Source organism: Mesoplodon mirus (assembly GCF_964341445.2).
Source record: "Mesoplodon mirus genome assembly, chromosome: 3".
Lineage (NCBI taxonomy): Eukaryota > Metazoa > Chordata > Mammalia > Artiodactyla > Ziphiidae > Mesoplodon > Mesoplodon mirus.
The window spans coordinates 71,432,353-71,453,522 of record NC_138978.1 but is presented as its reverse complement, the minus strand read 5'-3'; the positions used below and the strand labels follow the sequence as shown (position 1 = coordinate 71,453,522).

The window sequence follows — 21,170 nt, the reverse complement described above, 5'->3', positions numbered from 1 at the left end:
CAAAAACAAAAACAAAAAACTACATATATTAATATGGAAAAAACTCCAGGAAATGTTTTAAGTATAAAAAAAGCAAGAACATAAGTAGTAACCTACCTTCTATAAGAAAGAGAAAATAAGAATATATAATTGCGACTTCCCTGGTGGCGCAGTGGTTAAGAATCCGCCTGCCAACGCAGGGGACGTGGGTTCGAGCCCTGGTCCAGGAAGATTCCACATGCTGCGGAGCAACTAAGCCTATGTGCCACAACTACAGAGCCTGCACTCTAGAGCCCATGAGCCACAACTACTGAGCCCGCGCTCCTAGGGCCTGTGCTCTGCAACAAGAGAAGCCACCACAATGAGAAGCCCATGCACAACGAAGAGTAGCCCCTGCTTGCTGCAACTGGAGAATGTCTGCACACAGCAATGAAGACCCAACGCAGCCATAAATAAATAAATATTTTTTAAAAAAACCAACAGAATATAGGACTTCCCTGGTGGTCCAGTGGTTAAGAATCCGCCTTCCACTTCCGGGTAAGATGGCGGAAGAGTAAGACGCGGAGATCACCTTCCTCCCCACGGATACACCAGAAATACAGCTACACGTGGAACAACTCCTACAGAACACCTACTGAACGCTGGCAGAAGACCCCAGACCTCCCAAAAGGCAAGAAACTCCCCACATACCTGGGTAGGGCAAAGCGGAGAGATTCCCGCACAGAGGATCGGTGCCGAGCGGCACTCACCAGCCCGAGAGGCTTGTCTGCTCGCCCGCCGGGGCACACAGTGCTGGAAGCTGAGGCTCGGGCTTCGGTCAGAGCGCAGGGAGAGGACTGGGGCTGGTGGCGAGAACTCAGCCTGAAGGGGGCTAATGTGCCACAGCTAGCCGGGAGGGAGTCCGGGAAAACTCTAGAGCTGCCGAAGAGGCAAGAGACTTTTTCTTCCCTCTTGGTTTCCTGGTGCGCGAGGAGAGGGGATTAAGAGCGCTGCTTAAAGGGGCTCCACGGACGGGCGCGAGTCGCGACTGAAAGCGCGGAGCCCAGTGACAGGCGTGGGACGCTGGGGCTGCTGCTGCCGCCGCCAAGAAGCCTGTGTGCGAGCGCAGGTCACTGCCCACACCGCCCTTCCGGGAGCCTGTGCAGCCCGCCACTGCCGGAGTCCCGGGATCCAGGGGCGGCTTCCCTGGGAGAACGCACGGTGCGCCTCGGGCTGGTGCAACGTCACGCCGACCTCTGCCGCTGCAGGCTCGCCCCGCACTCCGTGCCCCTCCCTCCCTCCTGGCCTGAGTGAGCCAGAGTCCCCGAAGAGGCTGCTCCTTTAACCCTGTCCTATCTGAGCGAAGAACAGACGCCCTCCGGCGACCTACACGCAGAGGCGGGGCCAAATCCAAAGCTGAGACCTAGGAGCTGTGAGAACAAAGAAGAGAAAGGGAAACCTCTCCCAGCAGCCTCAGAAGCAGCGGATTAAAGCTCCACAATCAACTTGATGTACCCTGCATCTGTGGAATACATGAATAGACAACACATCATCCCAAATTGAGGAGCCAGGAGTCAGTGCTGTGCCTCTGAGGTGGGAGAGCCAACTTCAGGACACTGGTCCACAAGAGACCTCCCAGCTCCACATAATATCAAACGGCGAAAATCTTCCAGAGATCTCCATCTCAACACCAGCACCCAGCTTCACTCAACGACCAGCAGGCTACAGTGCTGGACACCCTAAGCCAAGCAACTAGCAAGGCAGGAACACAACCCCACCCATTAGCAGAGAGGTGGCCTAAAATCATAAAAAGTCCACAGACACCCCAAAACACACCACCAGACGTGGACCTGCCCACCAGAAAGACAAGATCCAGCCTCATCCACCAGAACACAGGCACTAGTCCCCTCCACCAGGAAGCCTACACAACCCACTAAACCAACCTTAGCCACTGGGGACAGACACCAAAAACAACAGGAACTACGAACCTGCAGCCTGCAAAAAGGAGACCCCAAACACAGTAACATAAGCAAAATGAGAAGACAGAAAAACACACAGCAGGAGAAGGAGCAAGATAAAAACCCACCAGACCTAACAAATGAAGAGGTAATAGGCACTCTACCTGAAAAAGAATTCAGAATAATGATGGTAAAGATGATCCAAGATTCTATTTCCCAGATACAAAATCTCGGAAATAGAATAGACAAAATGCAAGAAACAGTTAACAAGGACCTAGAAGAACTAAAGATGAATCAAGCATCAATTAAAAACACAATACATGAAATAAAAAATACTCTAGATGGGATCAATAGCAGAATAACTGAGGCAGAAGAACGGATAAGTGAGGTGGAAGATAAAATAGTGGAAATAACTGCTGCAGAGCAAAATAAAGAAAAAAGAATGAAAAGAACAGAGGACAGTCTCAGAGACCTCTGGGACAACATTAAACGCACCAACATTCGAATTATAGGGGTTCCAGAAGAAGAAGAGAAAAAGAAAGGGACTGAGAAAATATTTGAAGAGATTATAGTTGAAAACTTCCCTAATATGGGAAAGGAAATAGTTAATCAAGTCCAGGAGGCACAGAGAGTCCCATACAGAATAAATCCAAGGAGAAATACGCCAAGACACATATTAATCAAACTGTCAAAAATTAAACACAAAGAAATCATATTAAAAGCAGCAAGGCAAAAACAACAAATAACACACAAGGGAATCCCCATCAGGATAACAGCTGATCTCTCAGCAGAAACTCTACAAGCCAGAAGGGAGTGGCAGGACATACTTAAAGTGATGAAGGAGAAAAACCTGCAACCAAGATTACTCTACCCAGCAAGGATCTCATTCAGATTTGATGGAGAAATTAAAACGTTTACAGACAAGCAAAAGCTGAGAGAGTTCAGCACCACCAAACCAGCTTTACAACAAATGCTAAAGGAACTTCTCTAGGCAAGAAACACAACAGAAGGAAAAGACCTACAATAATGAACCCAAAACAATTAAGAAAATGGGAATAGGAACATACATATCGATAATTACCTTAAATGTAAATGGACTAAATGCTCCCACCAAAAGACACAGAGTGGCTGAATGGATACAAAAACAAGACCCATCTATATGCTGTCTACAAGAGACCCACTTCAGACCTAGAGACACATACAGACTGAAAGTAAGGGGATGGAAAAAGATATTCCATGCAAATGGAAATGAAAAGAAAGCTGGAGTAGCAATTCTCATATCAGACAAAATAGACTTTAAAATAAGGACTACTAGAAGAGACAAAGAAGGACACTACATAATGATCAAGGGATCGATCCAAGAAGAAGATATAACAATTGTAAATATTTATGCACCCAACATAGGAGCCCCTCAATACATAAGGCAAATACTAACAGCCATAAAAGGAGAAATCGACAGTAACACACTCATAGTAGGGGACTTTAACACCCCACTTTCACCAATGGACAGATCATCCAAAATGAAAATAAATAAGGAAACACAAGCTTTAAATGATACATTAAACAAGATGGACTTAATTGATATTTATAGGACATTCCATCCAAAAACAACAGAATACACATTTTTCTCAAGTGCTCATGGAACATTCTCCAGGATAGATCATATCTTGGGTCACAAATCAAGCCTTGGTAAATTTAAGAAAATTGAAATTGTATCAAGTATCTTTTCTGACCACAATGCTATGAGACTAGATATCAATTACAGGAAAAGAGCTGTAAAAAATACAAACACATGGAGGCTAAACAATACACTACTTAATAACGAAGTGATCACTGAAGAAATCAAAGAGGAAATTAAAAAATACCTAGAAACAAATGACAATGGAGACACGACGACCCAAAACCTATGGGATGCAGCAAAAGCAGTGCTAAGAGGGAAGTTTATAGCAATACAATCCCACCTTAAGAAACAGGAAACATCTCGAATAAACAACCTAACCTTGCACCTAAAGCAATTAGAGAAAGAAGAACAAAAACATCCCAAAGTTAGCAGAAGGAAAGAAATCATAAAAATCAGATCAGAAATAAATGAAAAAGAAATGAAGGAAACGATAGCAAAGATCAATAAAACTAAAAGCTGGTTCTTTGAGAAGATAAACAAAATTGATAAACCATTAGCCAGACTCATCAAGAAAAAAAGGGAGAAGACTCAAATCAATAGAATTAGAAATGAAAAAGGAGAAGTAACAACTGACACTACAGAAATAAAAAAGATCATGAGAGATTACTATAAGCAACTCTATGCCAATAAAATGGACAACCTGGAAGAAATGGACAAATTCTTAGAAAAGCACAACCTGCCGAGACTGAATCAGGAAGAAATAGAAAATATGAACAGACCAATCACAAGCACTGAAATTGAAACTGTGATAAAAAATCTTCCAACAAACAAAAGCCCAGGACCAGATGGCTTCACAGGCGAATTCTATCAAGCATTTAGAGAAGAGCTAACACCTGTCCTTCTGAAACTCTTCCAAAATATAGCAGAGGGAGGAACACTCCCAAACTCATTCTACGAGGCCACCTTCACCTTGATACCAAAACCAGGCAAGGATGTCACAAAGAAAGAAAACTACAGGCCAATATCACTGATGAACATAGATGCAAAAATCCTCAACAAAATCCTAGCAAACAGAATCCAACAGCACATTAAAAGGATCATACACCATGATCAAGTGGGGTTTATTCCAGGAATGCAAGGATTCTTCAATATACGCAAATCAATCAACGTGATACACCATATTAACAAACTGAAGGAGAAAAACCATATGATCATCTCAATAGATGCAGAGAAAGCTTTCGACAAAATTCAACACCCATTTATGATAAAAACCCTGCAGAAAGTAGGCATAGAGGGAACTTTCCTCAACATAATAAAGGCCATATATGACAAACCCACAGCCAGCATTGTCCTCAATGGTGAAAAACTGAAACCATTTCCACTAAGATCAGGAACTAGACAAGGTTGCCCACTTTCACCACTCTTATTCAACCTAGTTTTGGAAGTTTTAGCCACAGCAATCAGAGAAGAAAAGGAAATAAAAGGAATCCAAATTGGAAAAGAAGAAGTAAAGCTGTCACTGTTTGCAGATGACATGATACTATACATAGAGAATCCTAAAGATGCTACCAGAAAACTACTAGAGTTAATCAATGAATTTGGTAAAGTTGCAGGATACAAAATTAATGCACAGAAATCTCTGGCATTCCTATATACTGATGATGAAAAATCTGAAAGAGAAATCAAGGAAACACTCCCATTTACCATTGCAACAAAAAGAATAAAATATCTAGGAATAAACCTACCTAAGGAGACAAAAGACCTGTATGCAGAAAATTATAAGACACTGATGAAAGAAATTAAAGATGATACAAATAGATGGAGAGATGTACCATGTTCTTGGATTGGAAGAATCAACATTGTGAAAATGACTCTACTACCCAAAGCAATCTACAGGTTCAATGCAATCCCTATCAAACTACCACTGGCATTTTTCACAGAACTAGAACAAAAAATTTCACAATATGTATGGAAACACAAAAGACCCCGAATAGCCAAAGCAATCTTGAGAACGAAAAATGGAGCTGGAGGAATCAGGCTCCCTGACTTCAGACTATACTACAAAGCTACAGTAATCAAGACAGTATGGTACTGGCACAAAAACAGAAAGATAGATCAATGGAACAGGATAGAAAGCCCAGAGTTAAACCCACGGACATATGGTCACCTTATCTTTGATAAAGGAGGCAGGAATGTACAGTGGAGAAAGGACAGTCTCTTCAATAAGTGGTGCTGGGAAAACTGGATAGGGACATGTAAAAGTATGAGATTAGATCATTCCCTAACACCATACACAAAAATAAGCTCAAAATGGATTAAAGACCTAAATGTAAGGCCAGACACTATCAAACTCTTAGAGGAAAACATAGGCAGAACACTCTATGACATAAATCACAGCAAGATCCTTTTTGACCCACCTCCTAGAGAAATGGAAATAAAGACAAAAATAAACACATGGGACCTAATGAAACTTAAAAGCTTTTGCACAGCAAAGGAAACCATAAACAAGACCAAAAGACAACCCTCAGAATGGGAGAAAATACTTGCAAATGAAGCAACTGACAAAGGATTAATCTCCAAAATTTATAAGCAGCTCATGCAGCTCAATAACAAAAAAACAAACAACCCAATCCAAAAATGGGCAGAAGACCTAAATAGACATTTCTCCACAGAAGATATACAGACTGCCAACAAACACATGAAAGGATGCTCAACATCTTTACTCATTAGAGAAATGCAAATCAAAACTACAATGAGATATCATCTCACACCAGTCAGAATGGCCATCATCAAAAAATCTAGAAACAATAAATGCTGGAGAGGGTGTGGAAAAAAGGGAACACTCTTGCACTGCTGGTGGGAATGTGAATTGGTACAGCCGCTATGGAGAACGGTATGGAGGTTCCTTAAAAAACTACAAATAGAACTACCATATGACCCAGCAATCCCACTACTGGGCATATACCCTGAGAAAACCATAATTCAAAAAGAGACATGTACCAAAATGTTCATAGCAGCCCTATTTACAATAGCCCGGAGATGGAAACAACCTAAGTGTCCATCATCGGATGAATGGATAAAGAAGATGTGGCACATATATACAATGGAATATTACTCAGCCATAAAAAGAAATGAAATTGAGCTATTTGTAATGAGGTGGATAGACCTAGAGTCTGTCATACAGAGTGAAGTAAGTCAGAAAGAGAAAGACAAATACTGTATGCTAACACATATATATGGAATTTAAGAAAAAAATATGTCATGAAGAACCTAGGGGTAAGACAGGAATAAAGACACAGACCTACTAGAGAATGGACTTGAGGATATGGGGAGGGGGAAGGGTAAGCTGTGACAAAGTGAAAGAGTGGCATGGACATATATACACTACCAAACGTGAGGTAAATAGCTAGTGGGAAGCCGCCGCATAGCACAGGGAGATCAGCTTGGTACTTTGTGACCGCCTGGAGGGGTGGGATAGGGAGGGTGGGAGGGAGACGCAAAAGGGAGGGGATATGGAAACATATGTATATGTATAACTGATTAAATTTGTTATAAAGCAAAAAAATAAAATAAAATAAAATTAAAAAAAAAAAAAAAAAAAAAGAATCCGCCTTCCAATGCAGGGGACCCGGGTTTGATCCCTGGTTGGGGACCTAAGATCCCACATGCCGTGGGGCAACTAAGCCTGTGCGTCAGAACTGCTGAGCCCGCATGCTCTGGAGCCCACACGCCACAACTAGAGAGAAGCCCACACGTGACAACTAAGACCCAACACAGCCGAAGAAAAGAAGGAAGGGAGGGAGGGAGGGAGGGAGGGAGGAAGGAAGGAAGGAAGGAAAATATAACTGCTTTTGCTGATATCTGAATAAAGAAACCTTGAAAGATATCCAAGTAATCTAGACGGTTACCTATAGAAGTGGGTAGGCATTGAGAGAAAACATCTCCATGTATGTATGTGTGTGTGTGTGTGTGTGTGTGTGTGTGTGTGTGTAGTTTTGGTTTTTGAACCATGTAAATGTATTAGCTATTCAAATAATAAATTTTAAAGAATAATATTACTTTAGAATCATTGTAAGGATTAAAGAGTTTGTAAATGTAACCAATATAAAATCTCTAACACACTGTTTTACACACAGTGGGTACTGTTGCTGGTCTTTTTAAATGTCATCCAAATGGTGTGATAACATAAACGAATAAAAGAATAAATACCAAACACTTAGACTCAATATTTTCATCTCTAGGAATCTACCTTAATAAAAATCTAAAAATTGGACAAAGGTTTAAATATAAATAATGAACTGCTGAAACAACCCAAAAACTCAAAAATAGAGAAATATTCAGTAAACTATAGTACACCTATACTTATAATGCATTTTTAATGACAGAGAAAATGCTCAAAATATACAACTTTATAATCTCAAATGAGGGGGACAGAGTGGTGAGGGTGGGGAGTGAGGGACTGGGAAGCAGAGAGATATATGCAGACATAAAAGACCTGAAGTACAGCCAATAAACTTTTACAGAGGGGTTGTTGGCAATTTTTATTTTCTCTTTAATTCTTTTCTGTATTTTTCAAATTTTCTTTTAATCATGTAATCCTAAAAAGGAAAAGAAAGAAAGAGAGAGAAAATGGATTTCGGGATCAAAGAAATGCAAGTTCAAATCTCATATTATATACCCAATTTTAGACAGTTAATTAAGTTGTTAAAAAGCTGCCAGATTTGTAAAATGGAGATGATACAGAAATTCCTGGGTTATTTTAAGGATTAGAGACATTATATGTAAAAATGACCTAACTAATGTCTTAAACATAGTGAATACTAACTAGTATTATTCTCATACATCTCATCTGTGTAACATCCTCGCCTATATAAAATTACACTAGGGGACTTCCCCAGTAGTCCAGTGGTTAAGACTCCACACTTCCACAGACCGGGGCGTGGATCCAATCTGCAGGGATCTAAGATGGGGGAACTAAGGTGGGGGAACTGGTTGGGAAACTAAGATCCCACATGCTGTGCGGCATGGTGAAAAAAAGAAAAAGAGAGAGAAAAATAAAATAAAGTTATACTATATTTTATCAATCTAAGGTACTATTCCTTTTAAGATGCAAGCAAGTTTTAGAAATGTTGAAATGTGAAAAATGATCATCCTAGATTTGATGAAATTCAGTGTTTAAGTTTAGTGAAATAAATGCTACTTTCCATACGTATCTTTTTATTTACTACAATGGAGTGTAAACTGCATTAGAAGCAGATATTAAAAATAACAGGAGGGACTTCCCTGGTGGCACAGTGGTTAAGAATCCACCTGCCAATGCAGGGGACACGAGTTCGAGCCCTGATCCGGGAAGATCCCACATGCCGCAGAGCAACTAAGCCCATGCGCCACAACTACTGAGCCTGCACTCTGGAGCCCACAAGGCACAACTACTGAGCCCGCGTGCCACAATTACTAAAGCCCATGCGCCTAGAGCCCATGCTCCGCAACAAGAGAAGCCACTACAATGAGAAGCCCACGCACTGCATCGAAGAGTAGTCCCTGCTCGCAGCAACTAGAGAACGCCCGTGTGCAGCAACAAAGACCCAACGCAGCCAAAAAAATAAATAAATAAAATTTATTTTAAAAATATATTTAAAAATGGGCTTCCCAGGTGGCGCAGTGGTTGAGAGTCCGCCTGCCGATGCAGGGGACATGGGTTCGTGCCCCGGTCCGGGAGGATCCCATATGCCACGGAGTGGCTGGGCCCATGAGCCATGGTCACTGAGCCTGCGCATCTGGAGCCTGTGCTCCACGGCGGGAGAGGCCACAGCAGTGAGAGGCCTACGTACGGCAAAAAAAAAAAAAAAATATATATATATATATATATACATATGTGTGTATATGTATATATATATATATATATATATATATATATATATAAAAGGATTGGGAATTCCCTGGCGGTCCAGTGCTTAGGACTCAGTGCTTTCACTGCTGGGGCCTGAGTTCAATCCCTGGTCGGGGAACTAGGATCCTGCAGGCCGTGCAGCTTCTACGTTTCTATATAAGAATGTATAGTAAGCACGTGAAAAGATGCTCATCATAACTAATTAAGCAAATGCAAATCAAAACCACGATGAGATACCAACTCACTACCATGAGAGTGGCTACTATTAAAAAAACAGAAAACAAGTGTTGGCAAGGATGTAAAGAAATTGGAACCCTCGCACAGTGCTGGTAGAAATAAAAAATGGTGCAAGCACTATCATAAACAGTATGGCAATTCCTCAAAAAATTAAAAACAGAATTACCATATGATGCAGAAATTTCACTTCTGGGTATATACCCAAAATAACTGAAAGCAGGAACCTGAATAGATACTTGTACAGTCATGTTCACAGCAGCATTATTCACAAAAGCCAAAAGGTAGAAGCAGCCCAAGTTCCAGCAATGAATGAATAAACAAAATGTGGTATATTCATAAAATCAAATGTTATCCAACTTGGGGAAAAAGAGGGAATTCTGACACATGCTACAACATGGATGAACCTTGAAAACATTTTGCTAAGTGAAGTAAGCCAGTCACAAAAAGGCAAATACTATGTAACTCCACTTATGAGGTACCTAGAGTAGTCAAATCAAATCCATAGAGACAGAATAGAGAATGGTGGTTGCCAGTAGCTTGTGGGAGCGGGAATAAAGAATTGCTGTTTAGTGGCTCCAGAGTTCCAGTTCTGCAAGATGAAAAGAGTTCTCAAGATTGGTTGCACAATAGTGTCAATGTACCTAATGCTACTGAACTGCACATTTAAAAATGGTTAAAATGGTAAATTATTCTTTTTTCTTTTTTTTGTGGTACGCGGGCCTCTCACTGTTGTGGCCTCTCCCGTTGCAGAGCACAGGCTCCAGACGCGCAGGCTCAGCAGCCATGGCTCACAGGCCTAGCCGCTCCGCGGCATGTGTGATCTTCCCAGACCGGGGCACGAACCCGTGTCCCCTGCATCGGCAGGCAGACTCTCAACCACTGCGCCACCAGGGAAGCCCTAAAATGGTAAATTTTATGTGACACATATTTTACCACAATAAAGTAAAGTTAAAATTAAAGGACTGTAATAGTGAGAACAAGCCTATTTGAATAACATAACTCTGAAAATAACTGTAATAGACTGTAAATTCACTTAAGGTAGGAAGATTTCTTTAAAGTAATGCAATCTCCTTTTAAGAGTTATGAATATGATAACAACAAAAAAAGTGACATAAATAAAAACCAAGTAAGTTTTAAACTACTTTAATAAACACTTTGAAGCATTTAAAACCCCAAATGAAATTTAAATACTGTAAACACAATACGCTCTGAGCAACAGACTTATTATTCAACTTCGTATTTCTTTTTTTTTTTTTTACCTGGCAGAGAGAATAGTACCAAGACAGAGGAAGATCAAACACTCTTAGTGCTGCTGTCCTCAGGGAAAACTGTGATTCACTTACTGTTTCTTCTGACATGACTCCTCTTCTAATCTTCAGTAAATGAAACAAAAAATATATTAGCCACAAAGATTTCCGGTTATTCTACAAATGAAAGATACAAATTGAAAATTTAACTCTTTTTAAACAGCTTTCTTTTTTGCACTTAATTAAACAGCTTTCCTTTTTGCACACTAACCTGAAGAAAATAACATTCTGAGCCAAATTTACTTGAGCTAAAAGTTTATTAATCACCAAAGTAACCAAAAAGAAAATGAGTTAGATTTCAATTTTGAGTTCAAGTAGTAAATTTTCCTTAGAAAACTGCAGGTTCTAGATTCTCTCTTTTCTGGTTAAATAAATGTTTCAGCTGTTAAATAGTAACTTAAAATATTTTTCTTCCCACTTATTTCCTTCCAATAACAGCATTGGGTGGGGGCAGGTACTGAAAGAAATCTGATTGGAATCTTGACTCTAGGGGCTAGAAATGAACCTCAGGTCTCACTGAACTTCAGAACTCATGCATTTATTCTCCTACTGTCCCGTTTTAGAAAATTTTTTATTTTATATTGTAATATAGTTGATCCTACTATCCCATTTTAAAGCTCTTGAAAGAAATGACATACATGCTATGAAATTTTAATATCGTTTTGAATGCCTATTTCTATTGAAACCAAAGAAAGAAACATCAGTTGTCCACAGAGAAGGCAGTCATCACTGAGCAAGGCCCTTAAAGGTAGCAGAACACTGACAGAAACATGATGGTTCAGGGTCTGGGTCTATGCTTTGTAGAGCCAGAAACTCAATTTTATCAGTGTACCCAGCTGGATACACACTAAACAAATTCACAGAGTACTGATATAAATTAGTTTACAAATTTGCTCATTTATAATAAGGAAATACACTATCTAGTGAAAGAATACCTTTATATGCTATCGAAACATACCCTTTCTGAAATAAGACATTGCAGGGAGTTGAATTAAGTATAAAAGGCTGTGTGGTGAGCACAAAATTAACGGACCCTGAGGAATATTTCATGCAGGCTGGGAAAGAGCCTGAGAACTGTTTCTGTTGTATAAGAGTAGGCTTCCCACTAGCCAGAATGTTTAGGCCTACCGAATTCAGTACTTCTTTCCTTGCAGAGTGCTATACAAACTACCAAAGAGAAAACAGAAACTAACAACAATCCCTCTATAAAAACTTATTTGCTATACTTTAAGTCCTTTATTTCTGCATATATCTCTGCTCTCTTTTTCTAAACTCTAGTAGACTAATCCCTTCCGTTAATAAGCCCCATTTTTTTTTCTTTCGGACAACTATCAAAACTACTGATTAAGTGGTAGTTTCCTTTCCGTTAATAAGCCCCATTTTTTTTTCTTTCGGACAACTATCAAAACTACTGATTAAGTAGTAGTTTCCTTTCACATCAAGCACAGTAATACTTCTTAAGGTGGGTTACTGCTACTGACCGTTTACCTTTTCCCTATTAGGGACACTCAAGGAGTATAAACTTAATTCCCCCTCACTCATATTCTAATTAGAATATTTCAGCTCAGTGTAATTAGTTCTAATTGAAGTACATTTATTCTAACCAACAAACTGTGATAGAGACATATTATTCAGAAATACAAAAGAAATCATGAAGAAACAGTTAAACAAGTGAAAAATAGTCTTCTGAGGAATGAGACTAGGGATGTAGGGAGGCTGGGCAGGGAACCACTGTTTTTCATTATAAGTGCTTCTGTAATATTTGATTGTTTAAGTGCCTACATGTACTACTTTTTTGAAATGTTACACAAAAAAAAGGAGGGGAAGCACATTTATCCCCCCCACCCCCAAAAAACCTGACAACTTCTTTTAGAGAAACATTTTTGGTAACGAAATAGATTCTGGATCATTAAAGTTATCTGTGCTATTGAATTAAAAATTTTTATTAAAAAAAGGTACTGAGAGTAATTCACCCAAAGTGATTTTCTCCATAACAAAGTTTCAGATTTTTAAGCAGAGGAGAAAGAAAATAAAGCAATCACTTCAATTTGCTGCAGAGGTTTTCTTAAAAGAATTCTGGGGCTTCCCTGGTGGCGCAGTGGTTGGAAGTCCGCCTGCCGATGCAGGGGACATGGGTTCGTGCCCTGGTCCGGGAAGATCCCACATGCCACAGAGCGGCTGGGCCCGTGAGCCGTGGCCGCTGAGCCCGTGCGTCCGGAGCCTGTGCTCCGCAACAGGAGAGGCCACAGCAGCGAGAGGCCTGCGTACCGCCAAAAAAAAAGAAAAGAATTCTGACAAATGTCTATTTTTGCATTCTAACCACCTCATTCCCTTTCATTTAAAATCACTGAGGAAGTGATTCCAAACTTAATCATTAATAATTGAATAGCTTTTAAAAACTGGTCACTTCAGTTGCTTTCATAAATATTAATTTAAAAAAACATGAAGGCAGTTTCATGATTATTCGAATTTCGAGAGGGGGGTCTAAAACATCACCAAAAATATTATACTCCGTAATATTACTCGCTTCTCTCCATTCTAACCACGAGAGAGTTAAAAATAAGTGTCATAAATAGAATTTGTTTCTTAAACACCCTAAAATTGGGTTTTATAATCCAAGCAAGAATGAAAGTCTGAAATATCCACAAAATTTTGATAATCTATACAACCGAGCTGAGAAGATACTTGAAACACAGCAAAAATGCTTACTTGCAATAATGATAAAATAATAATAAAGGTCTGTGCACGAGCAAGACCTTTTTGGAGTCCTCCCTCCAGAAAATAAAAGTTGAACAACTTTATTTACAGAAGGCCTCTAACGCCACAAACCTCCCGATGCTAAATTATTCTCGGAAAGCATCTTCAAGGAAAGGGTAATCTTCCTCATCCAAAAACCACTCCCCGCTCAAACCACTGACATTCTTGCAGGAATTTGTACCACACTAGTTGCCCCTCCCTCAGGCCTCCCTCACCCCCACCGCGCTCTCCTCTGCGGGCTTCCTTTTTCTTTACCAAGAGGACCAGGAAAGGGGCTCCCTCTCGGCTCATCCGCCCCGACCGACCCTCGCTCCGGCTCCAAGCGGCCGCCAGCCCACCCTGATTCAGCGGTCCCGGGAGGGCCTCCCTCCGGCTTTCTGTTCTTCCACCCGCACTCGGAGTCCAGAGGTCGCAGGCTGTCACTCTTGCCCGCCCAGCAGCCTCTACCCCGTGGCCACTGCTACCCCACCTGACCCTCCGCCCGCCTGCTCCACCCGCGTACCTGGCGCTCCAGCGTAAGTGTGCCTGCCCACGCCTACCTCCCCGCCGCAGCAAGCCGCAGGCTGACCCCAGGGGCGGAGTCCTTCCGGGGTCAGGAGTGGGAAGGTGGAGAGAAAGTCGCGGGGCCCTCCTAGCCTTTCAGCGTGATGGGGATACGTATGAAGCAGTTCCCGCCATTTTTGTTTAGGGTAGAGGCTCTCACCCTGCCAGATAGATATAAAATATAGAATGGAAGAATTGCATCCTCTTACAGTGCTATCAAGAGCTAGCATCCTAGTTCGTAACCATTTGAGGGCTCTAGGACCATACTATGAATCTGGTGAAAACTATGGGGCCTTTTCTCCATATGTCATTTAAATACAGTGTTAAAAAAATACACTCACATACTATTAAAAGAAAAAATAGTGCATGTGTTTGTGTGTGTGTGTGTGTGTGTGTGTGTGTATATATATGAGGTTAGATGCCCAAAACCAATCCACAGGTCCCAGATTAAGAACTACTATAGACGCTCAGCCCCCAAACAAATTAATGTTGAGGTATTCCAATCCTGTATTAATGATGAAGTTATTATTGATTTCAATTCCTCTTTAGCTTTTCTCCACGTTTCCTACTGAATTAGGCTACCAAATAATATGTGAATATGGTCAACTCTGAGGGGTTAGGCAATGTATTCACAGCTCCAAGTTTCTGTCTAATACACAGTAAACTAATGGGGTGGGAGGGAGAACAACAGAAAACAACATGCTGTTTCTATGTGCAGTCCTGAGCCAAAACATTCCGTCAGAACTACAGATTTTCAAATTCCAATTTCTGAGCATATTTGTGGTGAAAAGCCAAAATAATTTTGTAAGGATTGCTAAAATATGAGAGCACATGCTACTATTCCTATCTAAGAATCAAGAATGAACAGTCTTTTCTGGTAGTGTTCAAAATTCCCATTTAGTGAAATGGAAAATAGGGAGAATGGTAATGCCAGTGTCTGACGTTACCGGATGAATAATAATTAAAAATGCACAGACTGAGTTGTGTGTGAGAGTATTGCGCACTTGTGAACAGTGCTCTTGACACTTGAAGAACCTGGAATTTGTAAGGCTATGTTTGTTTATTCCTCCATCTCCTGTCTGTGCCTCCTCCCTATTTCCCACAACTTCCAAACATTCAGCCTCATGGGAAGAACAGTAATAATGATGACTACCACTTAAAGCAACTTTCCTATGAACACTATCTCCTTTAATTCCACAATAACCATTAGGAGAAAGATATTATTACACACTGGGTATGGATTTTACTCTTTAACAGGAGAATAAGAACTATCAGACTTTATTTATTTTGCTAAATCAGTGTAATTTGCTCCAAGCCTCCCTTCTCCTGGGTTACCAGAATATTCAGTCTTAGTCACTATTGAATATATCAGGTAGGATGCTGTTAGCTAGAAGCAAAAGAAAACTGAACAAATAGTAGCTTAAACCATAGGACAGGGTGGTCCATGTGGATGTTAGCAACAGATGGACACAGTCTTATATTTGAACATTGATATCTTTGATAGCTTCTGCTAACCTGGCCCAGGAAAAAAAAATGGCACTTGGATTAATTCTAAAGGTCTGATCCTCCCCCAGATAACCAAAGTCATCATGTAGTGCTCACCAAACCAGGAAGTGGAATTCATGAAATAATATTAGTTGTTGCTATTGTTCAAATACTGAGGTACTTGCTACATCAACCATTAGTGAATTTGGGTATCCTGTCTGCATAGTATTGAACAATACTGTGGAGTCAGATTGCCACAGTTTGAATTCTTTCTCTGCCACTTACTAGGTGCATGATCTTAGGCAAGGTACTAACCCTCATTATGCCTCAGTTTCCTCATTGGGATGTTGAGAAGAGAAATGTAATAATACTTGTAAAGCACTAAGAATCCTATATAGGTATTTTTTTAGGATTAAAAAAATTTTATTGGATTATAGTTGATTTACAATGTTGTGTTACTTTCTGCTGTACAGCAAAGTGAGTCCGTTATACATATACATATATCCTCTTTTTTAAAATAAATTTATTTATTTATTTATGGCTGCGTTGGGTCTTCCTTGCTGTGCGTGGGCTTTCTCTAGTTGCGGCGAGCGGGGGCTACTCTTTGTTGCGGTGTGCGGGCTTCTCATTGTAGTGGCTTCTCTTGTTGTGGAGCATGGGCTCTAGGCACACAGGCTTAAGTAGCTGTGGTGCACAGGCTCAGTAGTTGTGGCTCGTGGCTCGTGGACTCTAGAATGCAGGCTCAGTAGTTGTGGCGCACAGGTTTAGTTGCTCCATGGCATGTGGGATCTTCCTGGACCAGGGCTCGAACCCATGTCCCCTGCATTGGCAGGCAGATTCTTAACAACTGTGTCACCAGGAAAGTCCCATAGTTATCTATTTTATATAGTGGTGTGTATGTCGATCCCAATCTCCCATTTATCCCTCCTCACCTAAGATTCTTATATAAGTTTTTAACTTGGGTTACTTGTACCTCTGTGGAATCCAAGGATAAAACTCTTATTTCCATATAATTGGTTTCCTTGGTAATCCTACATATTTTGTTTTATATGCATAGAAACATTACTTTGAGAAAGGGGTCCATAGGATTTACCAGAATGTCAATGGAATCCAACCATGACATCAAAAAATGGTTAATAGGGCTTCCCTGGTGGCGCAGTGGTTGAGAGTCCACCTGCCGATGCAGGGGACACGGGTTCATGCCCCGGTCTGGGAGGATCCCACATGCTGTGGAGCGGCTGGGCCCGTGAGCCATGGCCACTGAGCCTGCGCGTCTGGAGCCTGTGCTCTGCAACGGGAGAGGCCACAACAGTGAGAGGCCCGTGTACCACAAAAAAAAAAAAAATGGTTAAGAACTTAGAACATACCCTGGCACATATTTCTAAGATATATGGCATATTAAGTGGGACTTTTCCATGTCTTTTGGCAGAAGCTCCAAAGCTGAGCAAAATAGATGCCAAGTGCCCTGAGCATTCTAAAAAAGAGTGCTAAATCATCCACACAGGGCATGCTAGGAGAAAGGGCAGCCCATTTAGCAACTCTTAGCCCTCATGTACCTCCAGGGAATGATGTGGCAGAATTAATCAAAAAAGATTGGAGAATGGAAATACCCAGGAGACAATTTTCTGGAGTGCTGTGCATTTTTCCTTCTCCTTCCCCAAGAGTGGAGAGAGAAGTGTACTTGCTTATTCTGTCCTATCACCACCTTGAGCCAAGTGAAAGAATTTTAAGAAATTCAGACAGTTTGACCTCTGTGCCCTGTAGTTTATGTCATCTGAAAAATCTAAAGGCAACAGACTACCCAAAGAGGCCTTTGATGACTGAGCAGAGAGAGAGGGCTGCAGCAGAAATGCCCTATACTAGCAATCTTGCAAGAAAACTTTTCCTGTGGAGCATGTGAACACCATAGAATGTAGCAGGCTTCAGTTATCTTAAAAGGTTGTATGTTGAAATCAGGAGCTAAGTGGACCATCTATTGATAAATGGTTAGCTACAGATTTTTTCAAAGTATTAGGAAATGAAACAGTGAAAAGTGCCCAGCAAGGCAGGGGGAGGGGAAGTCATTGAGGAACACATAAAAGGGACCTATAAGAAAAGAGCCAGCTCTTAGGAGTGGGACACAGGCAGAAAGCACCGAAGTCGTATTTAACTACAGTGATTGGGTATATCTGATATTTTATTTCAGACATTTAGGATTACTGCTCAGTCCATCTGAGACAATATATGACCAGTGTACTTCATTAATTATTGATGGGAACAGTGCTTATCAAGTGACAACATTAAACCTGACCAAAGTCTAGCACTTTGACAATTAAAACCAATGACATTACCTAAGTAAATGAATTCTTTTAGGTAATTCATATACCCAATTACCGTTTCCATTAACTGCTAAAACCTGCAGAGTCCCCAGCAATAACTCAAGGCCTCCTTTTAAATCTACACAATGCAATAGGGCATATACTGGCCCTTGTATCTTTGTTCTTATCACCCACCCAAGAGTGTTTGACAAGACTCTTCTGCAAGTCAGAACTAAGCCAACCAAGGCATCTAGAACTCAGAGTATTGTTCTAGATGCTAATTTAGAACATCTATTCCATGCACATCCAAACATTGCAGATTCAGTTCCTCAGAATGTTAAACATAGAGTACCACATGGCCCAGCAATTCTACGCTTAGACAATAACCAAGAGAAATGAGGACATACATTGAAGTAAAAATTTGTACATGAATGTGCATAATAGCATTATGCATAATAGCTAAAAAACGAAAGCAACCCAAATGTCTATCAACTGATGAATGGATGAATAAAATGTAGTATATTCATATAATGGAATACTATTTGGCCATAAAAAGGAATGAAGTACTGATACATGCTACAACACGGGTAAACCTTGAAAACATGTTAAGAAGCCAGTCATAAAAGATTATGTTCTTGTATGATTCTGTTTACATGAACCTCCAGAATAGGAAAATCTATTGAGAAAGTAGGTTAGTGACGGCCCAGGGCACAAAGGGCTGGGAGGAAATGGAGGGGACTCCTTAAAGGGTATGGGACTTCTAAAGGGTATGGGGTAGTGAGATGTTCTAAACTTAGATTGTGGTACTAGTTGTGCAAATCTGTGAATATACTAAAACTTATTCAATTGTGTACTTTAAATACATGAATTATACAGCTTGTGAATTGTATCTCAATAAAGCTGTTACCTCCCAAAATTATTACTGCCATTTCTTAGGTCAAAAAATTGAGGCTTAAAGAGATTATGAAAATGATAAAACGTAGAGATCTGAGGCCACAGACTGATGTAGCGCATGCTCTCCCTGCATTGCCTCAGTAGTTATCAAAATGCTAAGCTGCTCCAATAAGAAGCATGCATTCCACTGGGAGGTATTTACATCAAAATGTAAAATAAAGTGTAAACAACAAAGATGTTTTTCTATTAAAAGTTTAGGTAAGCCAGTTTATTCTTAAGTTACTTTAAAGTAAAGAGCAAGGGGGAAAAGAAATGAAGATGGTGGAGTAGAAGGATGTGCACTCACTCCCTCTTGTGAGAACACCAGAATCACAACTAACTGCTGAAGCGTCATCGAAAGAAAGACACTGGAACTCACCAAAAAAGATACGCCACATCCAAAGACAAAGGAGAAGCCGCAATGAGATGGTAGAAGAGGTGCAATCAAAATAAAATCAAATCCCACAGCTTCTGGGTGGGCAACTCACAAACTGGAGAACATTTATACCACAGAAGTCCACCCAGTGGAATGAAGGTTCTGAGCCCCACGTCAGCCTTTCCAACCTGGGGGTCCGGCAACAGGAGGAGGAATTCCTAGAGGATCAGACTTTGAAGGCTAGTGGGATTTGATGCAGGACATTGACAGGTCTGGGGGAAACAGAGACTCCGGTCTTGGAGGGCACATACAAAGTAGTGTGTGCATCAGGACCCAGGGGAAGGAGCAGTGACCCCATAACAGACTGAACCAGAGCTACCTGCTTGTGTTGGAGGGTCTCCTGCAGAGACAGGGTGGTGGTGACTCACTGAGGGGACAAGGACACTCGCAGCAGAAGTTCTAGGAAGTACTCCTTGCTGTGAGCCCTCCCAGAGTCTGCCATTAGCCCCACCAAAGGGCCTGTAGGCTCCAGTGCTGGGTCGCCTCAGGCCAAACACCCAACAGGGAGGGAACCCAGCCCCACCCATCAGCAGACAAGCAGATTAAAGTTTTACTGAGCTCTGCCCACCAGAGCAACAGTCAGATCAACCCACCACCAGTCCCTCCCATCAGGTAGCATGCACAAACCTGTTAGATAGCCTCATCCACCAGAGGACAGACAGCAGAAGCAGAAGAACTATAATTCTGCAGCCTGTGGAAGGAAAACCACATTCACAGAAAAACAGACAAAATGAAAAGGCAGAGGACTATGTACCAGATGAAGGAACAAGATAAAACTCCTGAAAAACAACTAAATGAAGTAGAGATAGGCAAACTTCCAGAAAAAGAAATCAGAATAATGATAGTGAAGATGATCCAGGACCTCAGAAAAAGAATGGAGGCAAAGATCGAGAAGATGCAAGAAATGTTTAACAAAGACCAAGAAGAATTAAAGAACAAACACCTAGAAGAATTAAAGAATGAATAAACAGAGATAAACAATACAATAACTGACATGAAAAATACACTAGAAATAATCAATAGCAGAATAACTGAGGCAGAAGAATGGATAAGTGACCTGGAAGACAGAATGGTGGAATTCACTGCCACGGAACAGGATAAAGAAAAAAAGAATGAAAAGAAATGAAGACAGCCTAAGGGACCTCTGGGACAACATTAAACACACCAATATTCGAATTATAGGGGTCCCAGAAGGAGAGAAGAGAAGGAAAGGAACTTATCAAAGAAAATATTTGAAGAGATTATACTCGAAAACTTTCCTAACATGAGAAAGGAAATAGCCACCAAAGTCCAGGAAGTGCAGAGAGCCCCAGGAAGGATAAACCCAAGGAGAAACAGGCCGAGACACATAGTAATCAAATTGACATAAATTAAAGACAAATTATTGAAAGCAACAAGGGAAAAATGACAAATAACATACAAGGGAACTCCCATAAGGTTAACAGCTGATTTCTCAGCAGAAACTCTGCAAGCCAGAAGGGAGTGGCATGATATATTTAAAGTGATGAAAGTTAAGAACGTACAACCAAGATTACTCTACCCGACAAAGATCTCATTCAGATTTGATGTTGAAATCAAAAGTTTTACAACAGGAAAAGCTAAGAGAATTCAGCACCACCAAATCAGCTCTACAACAAAGGCTAAAGGAACTTCTCTAAGTGGGAAACAAAAGAGCAGAAAAAGACCTACAAAGACAAACCCATTACATTAAGAAAATGGTCATAGGAACATACATATCGATAATTACC

The 21,170-nt window shown here is 40.8% G+C and overlaps 1 protein-coding gene across 6 annotated transcripts in view; it reads right to left on the bottom strand.

Annotated features, from left to right (window-relative positions):
- MIGA1 (mitoguardin 1) overlaps positions 1-14,288 on the bottom strand; it is a 95,249-nt gene extending 80,961 nt beyond the window's left edge. For 3 of the 6 annotated variants that reach the window (XM_082615674.1, XM_082615675.1, XM_082615679.1), the window contains exons 1-2: positions 13,984-14,234; positions 10,924-11,037 (exon numbers count right to left, since the gene is read on the bottom strand). In XM_082615674.1, the coding sequence (XP_082471800.1) occupies positions 10,924-11,037; positions 13,984-14,019 (150 nt within the window). In that variant the 5' untranslated portion in view covers positions 14,020-14,234. Of the gene's footprint in view, positions 1-10,923; positions 11,038-13,983; positions 14,235-14,267 lie in introns of those variants that run through there. The other 3 variants (XM_082615677.1, XM_082615678.1, XM_082615676.1) reach the window with 2 other exon arrangements.
- Positions 14,289-21,170: the final 6,882 nt, after the last annotated feature.